This window comes from Glycine max, chromosome 19, assembly GCF_000004515.6.
Source record: "Glycine max cultivar Williams 82 chromosome 19, Glycine_max_v4.0, whole genome shotgun sequence".
Classification (NCBI taxonomy): domain Eukaryota; kingdom Viridiplantae; phylum Streptophyta; class Magnoliopsida; order Fabales; family Fabaceae; genus Glycine; species Glycine max.
This window is the reverse complement of record NC_038255.2, coordinates 39,601,251-39,608,980: the sequence shown is the minus strand read 5'-3', so window position 1 is coordinate 39,608,980 and position 7,730 is coordinate 39,601,251. Positions and strand designations below refer to the sequence as shown.

General features: G+C 27.5%; 1 protein-coding gene across 1 annotated transcript in view; it reads right to left on the bottom strand.

Annotated features, from left to right (window-relative positions):
• Window positions 1-7,513: 7,513 nt before the first annotated feature.
• Window positions 7,514-7,730, bottom strand: part of LOC100816086 (regulatory protein NPR5-like) — a 2,639-nt gene continuing 2,422 nt past the window's right edge. The window contains 1 exon segment of the mRNA NM_001289353.1: window positions 7,514-7,730. This exon segment is cut by the window's right edge and continues 49 nt beyond it. Within this exon segment, the coding sequence (NP_001276282.1) occupies window positions 7,514-7,730 (217 nt within the window).

Genomic DNA, 7,730 nt, shown 5'->3' with positions numbered 1-7,730 from the left:
TAAATTCCAAGTTTTGCACAAGTTGATTCACTACCCCAAACCAGCTAGTCGATTTTAATAAAGAAAATTAATATAGGAAAATCAGCTAATCAATTATACTCATAATTTTAAAAATCGAATTGGACATCAACCTAAGGTACTGATCAATGCATCAGTAATCAAACCCTTAAATCACTAATTAAATTGTATGATATGATCTTTATTAAAAAATTAAAAATATTTATGATATATAAAATTCATGCTTGCCAAATTTCTTAAAGTTTCAAACCATGTCTTAATCAAAGATATATTTGTAACTAAAAAAGTCATCAAAGCCTTTTGAAAAACAACAAACAAAGAAGAAAGACTTTAAAAAGTGCTAACTCTTTGACAAGGATACAATGGTGGTTTATTTTTATTTATTTATTTGAAACTAAGTATTTTTAAGGAAGAGAGAACGATGTCTCATTCTAAGACAGCAAAAACCTCCAAACTCAATAAAATTTACATTCATTTACCTTACTTAACCCAAAGAAAGAAGTAAGGTCTCAAACCTACAATATCTTTTTACTCCATTTGATCAATTTTTAGAAGTTAAGATTTGATTTTGATAAAGAGAAGGAAATAAATAAACAGTGATTAATGCAAATATGCAAAGACAAATTAATGTCATTTGTTAAGTCTAATATATACCACGTATCTACACTATATAATTTGACCATTAGCAATGAAATAGGAATCTTAAAATAGTAAAAAATTAATGATTGAAAAACAATTATACAAATATTCTGTATAGACCATACTTAAAATGACTAATATTTTCGTAAATCTAGTGTTTGTAGCTTTACCAATTGTTCAATAAACTTTAATTTTCTTTCAACATTTTGATTCTCTCTTTTTTGTTCATTATTATTGTTTTATGATCTTATTTGATTGCTTTAATTTACTTTATGTTTTTTCTTCTCATTCCTTCTTTTTGTCTCTTTGATCTCGCAAATTTTTATATTCTTTTTCTTTTCAGTGTATTAAGTATATTAATTAATTATTTTGGTTATTTCAAACATCTTTTAGTTTTCCTCGAATTCTCAGTTTTACAATGTCTATTTTATTATATACAAGTTGTTCGATGATTTCTTGTAGTGTAAATGTTTCATTTTTAATTTAATTGTTTGCTTTTGTTTTCAAATTTATATTAAGCTATTGTTAAAGAATCTCATTTAGAGGATTTGATTCTAAGTCTCAAATCTCATATGAAATCATCAGTAAAATATTTAATCATATAGCATCTAAAACTTATTTCACTGTCAGCATGCATGCATGGTGTCAGGTACTTAATTGCTTCAAAATAAACTTAGAAAATATACAAGCTAGATGAAGAAGGATAGTTTAATAGCTAGCAAGGAATATCAGGAGAAAACTAGATAAATGGAAGGGATACAATGTTTTTGAAAGATATAACTGTGATTTAAAAGAATTTTTCAGCTAGCAATAGATAAAGAAGTAACGTTGCAACTGATGGGGGATTGGAGTAATGGAATTTGGAAATGAAAACGTTTGGTTGATAGAAATATATGATATATAAGACTATGGTTTTATGCAATGCTGAGATAGATGTATCGGAACGCTCTAGAGAGTACTCTTCCAACATCTACACAGTCAAATAAGATTATACAGATTTACAGTTAAAAGCTCAAACGGGTATGATATGATAACTATTCCTAATCTGGTTACATCTTTGGTTTTTATATTGTGTATACGTATATATGTTTTCGAACTGTTCCTTGTATTTCATGAAATAAAATTTCTTTAACTCAACAAGAAAAAAATAAATCTTTTTCACGCAGTTAGTTTTTCTTTTTGAAAAATATATTTTTGCACTGATTATTACAAATAAGAAACCGGAGTTGTATTTTAAAGGAAAAAAACAACAAGATCGAGTTATATCAAATTTAAAACGTAGTAACTTCTTGTAACAAATACTACAGCATTTTCTTATGTCTGCCAGACAAACCATTAAATAAATAATGTTGAAGATATCTTGTTGGAGGAGAAGAAAAGTAGTGGACACCACCAATTTAAGGCAAACTAACACAAACACGATAATATAGATTACGGACGATAATTATGAACCAAAAGACATGTGTTGCATTTACAGATCAGCATTGATCAAACCCAATTAAAATTGTTACATATTTTTTTCGGAGAATTATTGAAAGAGATATGTGGAAGTGGGAAAACCACATCTTTTGCTTTGCAGAGAATAAAAGGGCTCCCCGGGGAAGAAGGGAGAATAACGTAGAAAAAAAAATGGGTATATATATGAAGATATTGATATTTGCTTTCGACTTGTTACTACTTTCGGTGACCATCCAGGACAAGCTGTTACTTAGGCAAAGACCTAGAAATATCAATCTATCCGGGCATATACATGTATTTTAGGTCATTAATTTTCATTGTCTGCTTCACTACTTAACTAACAAACTATACTTGGAATTCATGTGTGTTTGGTTTCATCTTAAATTTTCCAAGGATCACATTGAAATATCAACTAATGTGATTTTAAGTACATATTTATATGTTTGATTTTACATTAAATAATTAATTTTAGGTTCAAAATTAATTTTAAATTAAAATAATTTTAAGTAATTTTTGTATTAAATAAAATCGTAATACTAAGTTTATTATTATATAATTTCAAAATCAATTTTATAAGATCAATTTAATTTAAAATAAATTTCATTATCGCTTATTCAAACACATAGTGTATTTATTTGTTTACTGGAAAACACTTTATTAAATGAGAGAAATGCTAGTAATATTATTCTATTAGTCTAACACATTATTGTTAACTGAAATTTATTCAAAATCATAAATTGATTGGAATCTCAATTCCTATAATAATGAGCCTAATTATTAAATTTTTTAGTTTCATATAAAATTTAACTAATAGTAAATAGTGTTAAAGGAATATGATAGAGTGAGTTAGTGACACTTTTTTTTTATAAAACCTTTTAGATTAATAAATCAAGGTGAAGAATTTTACTGAAAGAAAAGAAGAAGAGAAATATCTTAACAGCAACGTACATGTTGTAAGTATTCTGGTTGTAGATGCTCATATTGAAAAGCAAACACAGTAAATGAGACCTAGTTAATTAGTAAGCCATATGATAATAACGGGTAATGGGACAGATAAATTAACTTCAAAATAACAATTAACTATATTAATTTTCCATAATTTGTATAGTATTCTGCAATAAGTATATCGTCAATCGTCAAATAAAATTGTACTTTTGTAATGTAGATAGGAAAGAATCATGACTTTATTGAATTTGTAGAATAAGGGTCAAATTTCCAATCAAGTAAATATTGTGTGCAAGAACAAATGAATCGAAATAATGCACAATGTATATTATATTATGCATATATAATAAAAAGAGGGTGAAAAAGACAGGCATTTTGGAAGGAGGAACGACATTAGAATCTCTTTCTTTCTACCATTGATAAGTTCCATCATCTTCACCAGCAAAGCAAAGGTTAGTTCTCTAAATTATCCCACGCCTCATGGCAACTAGACAAAGGAGTTAATTTCTTTACCTTTTGGATATCGGCCAGCAAAATATTTGAGCTTTCTGCAGGTGAATCACGACTAGCTAAAAACTCAGACACAGCACAGTATCATAACGAGTAGTCACTTCCTTACTTTTCATGTACAATATAAGTAAAAGGTTATGATATTTAAACATAATTCTAAATAAGAATTTTTTCTGTCTTTAATTATAAGATTTTTCTTAATTAATTTATAATTTTTTAAAAAAAATAATTAATTTAATTAATTATATTAAATAAATATGTTAATTATTTATATTGTCATTTTAAAATTATTTTTTTATCTTTTATTCATTTAATGAATTTTCATTAATACGTGAAAAAAATGATTAAATAAAGACACGTAGGAAAAATAATAATTAACGCATGTAAAAATTTTAAAAAATAACTTACAAAAGTAGACAAATAAATTTTTAAAAATAATCTTATAATTATGGAAGGAGAATATTGTACATATTTAATTTTGTCTCTCATTTAAGTTTTATATTTTTATCATATATACACATCTCAAAATTATGTTTAACAAAAATTAAACAAATAACAAATGTTATTCCAAATTTGCTGTACAAAAAACATTTGATATTTTTTATTATCTAATAAACAATATTAGAAGAAAAATGTTAGTATATTATAACAAACTCTTTTCCAATTACCAAACCATGGACAAGTGTGCATAACTACTATGCATTTTATTACCAAAGGAAACTACATACTATTATTGCATCACAAAAGGAGATACGTAATGGAGGGCAACAAGATACGTTATGCACGACAGGTGTACGTGTTATTTGCACAGGCATCCCAATCTATTTCCCTTCTCCTTTGATATTTCAGTGTGGACTTCTCATTAAAGAAAATAACTTATAATTTTTTTTGCCATTTGTTTCGAATATAACTCAAGTAGAATAGGAACATTAAGGATGACAGGAACTAACTGCCATGTTCTATATATCTTTTAGAGAACATGAGGATTTAAGAACTAGTCAAAACTGCGGCCTCAGTATATATGTAATTTATTTCTTAATTGTTCATAATTTGTTGTTAGATGCATAATTTTGGAATTATTTCGACCATCTAACGCTAAGTGCAATATAAAACTTCTATTTATAACTTGAAATGAAAAATATTCTTGTTAATAATAAAAAAATGTGTCAACATTAACATTACACCGTGGTTAAACTCATAATTATGCATGTGGTTTTTTATTGTAATAATTGTGCATGTGGTTAATTTTCTTTTTCATTTCTCATCTCACCTCACCTCATGCTCTATCTCTCTCTCTATATATAATAATTTTTGTACAAATAAGTGAATGTTAGTGGTGTAATCGTTAAATAATGTGATAATATTTGCTAATGATTTTATAATTAAATTATAGATAGTTCAAAGATTTGTACATATAGGAGTTAGTGGGAAGAGCATCTTATGAGTCTTGTAATCTTTTTTTAGTTTATTTTTCAGGAGTAAATAAGCTTTCTTAACTATTTGAATGATTTTATAATTAAATTTAAATTTATGATGCAAAATGCGATAAGAACATATTAAATTTCTGTAAAAAAAATTATTTAGAGTAAATCACCATTAAAGTGTATAGTGCTGTTTTTGGGAGTGAGTAAAAGGAGTACTCCAACCCTTTCACAAAATATACTACATAAAATTTAAAATTTGTACTAAAATTAAAATTTATCATTTTAACCAGCTTTTTATGCACAACTAGGAATTTGTCAACCACTCAATAAAAGCATAAATACATATATAGTATTAATACATTAGTCCTTGAAGCTTAATAAATTTTAAATAAATCACTAAATTTTTCAACAATTCCAACTAAGTCCTTAAATTTACCATTTATTATCATTTTGGTCCCTAAACATATTTTAATATTATCACTTACCTAATGCGGCAGTGATATATACTTTCATAGACTAAAATAGTGATTAATTCTATCAAATTAGCACTTACTTAAGGGAGGGTTTCGAAGAATTTATTTACAATTTTGAGTATATCTTCCAATACACATACTTGTAGAAACATGTAAGTATATTCTTTTGAAAATAGTTTATGATATTTTCTAAGTTGTTTTCAACTTGTTTCAATTAATAATCTCTATAGGATAACTTATAAAAACAATTTATGGCCTATATAAAAAAGAATTTAACCATATTTCCATTTTGATTATAAAAACAACATATACATTAAGGTTTGTATGATAAACATTTATTTAATAAAAACATCATTAAGGTTTTAACTCAAAAATACCCTAAGTGCATATTTGGTTCATTTTATTTTGAAAAATTAATAATCACTTATTTTGAACAACTTTTAAAGGAACTTCTATAAAAATAAGCTATTAATTTCTAAAAAATAATGGTTTTTAATCTTACATTAAGCTATTTGTCTAAATGTACCCATACTTTGGTAACAAAAAATTACGAATTTTTAAATTAATATATAATAAGTTAAAATACTAGTAAAGAGGTTTGACCAAATATAAATAATTTTTGCTGTTTTTGGTGTACTCTCGAGACTAACATCAGATATGAATTACAGTACATCAGATGTTAACACATCTTACCTATACATAACATTATAGATATTTTCCGTTAGACCATTATATTATTAAATACACGTTAATATTAGAGATGCTGGGCATTAATTTTTCAAATATTAATAGGTTTTATTTGGGACAATGATTTTTAAGTAACATGCAGTTAAGACCCTGGATATACAACATAAGTTCAAGCAGAAAATTATAGAGTAATCCTCAAGAATCTTCTGTATCCAACATCCGATGAATTTAGACAGAACATATAGTAATAATTAAAGAAATGATTAATAATATAATAAGTTTTTAGCTGTAAGTTTTATATTTTTGTTTTGTCTAAAGAGACCTAAAAAAGGCAATGGGGGACAAGAAGAGGATTACATGGAAGGTGATAGTGCCAATTTTTTAACTTGACATGTGTGGTCACACTCATTGTTGCATTCATGCAAGACAACAAATCAATTTGTTCACAGCCACATGATTTTTATTAGAATAATTAACTCCCAAAACACTAGCCAATGGATCACTCCAAAGGACTACAAAATGATAGAAGGAAAAGAACATAATATATTAGGTAGGAGAAGAAGGGAAGGGACAGCCCTCTATGATCCCTTAGAAAAAATATGAAAACAAATTATAAAAAACTTTTTGAGAAATACTGTATTAAATCAGAGAAAAAAAATAAGAAAATAAAAAAAGTAAGAGACTCCCCACACCACAGGAAGAATAGAAGCAAAACATAGCATAATTGTAAATAAATAATTGAGGGGGTTATGAGAAAGTGCGGGGTGGGACAAGATAAAATCTGAAATTGTAAAGCGATCACAATAAATAGGCCGTGATATTAGCTACGGATCAGTAAATACAAATTAAGGAGTTGACAGGTGAAGGAGGATTTGAAAAGATTGACCTGCGTCTCCTCCATGCACCCATTCGTTTCACAGAAAAACTAAAAAAAATAAAAAAAATTGAACCGATTAGATTCTCCCTGTCTCTTATCCCAATCTCCCATGAAACCGCACTTCAAATGGTGACCATTTGAAGAGCCTAAACCCCAAAAAACTAAAAAAGAAAGAAAAAAAACCCAACAAAATACCATAGAGTCAAGACAGAAAAATTAGAAGGGCAGTGAATACCAGTCTATTCTTCCAAGTGACAAAAGAAGAGTCTTTTACGCTCCATCCATCATCCAAATCCAATAGGGTCCCTCCATATTCATCAATTCTCCTCCTTCTCCCTCTTCAAATTTTCCATAGTCTCCATCGTTCGTGGCAATTGAAATAACCTTAAATCATATATATATATATATATATATATATATATATATATATATATATATATCAGTGATGTATGTGGAAAGTTTAGATTCAGTAGCAGCAGCTACTAGTAGTCATGAGAGTGGTGATGATGGTACATGGTTTGGTTCATGGCTTCTCTCTCGTCCTCAGCATTATCCAACCTTGAACTCATTGAAGCGGTGGCACCAAGGTTGAGATACACCAACCTCGAATCCAAGTTAAGGTTACCAATGTTGTTGTTGTTGTTGTTGCCACTGCTGCTGCTGCTGTTGTTGTTGTGATCCTCGTTCATTGGTGAATCG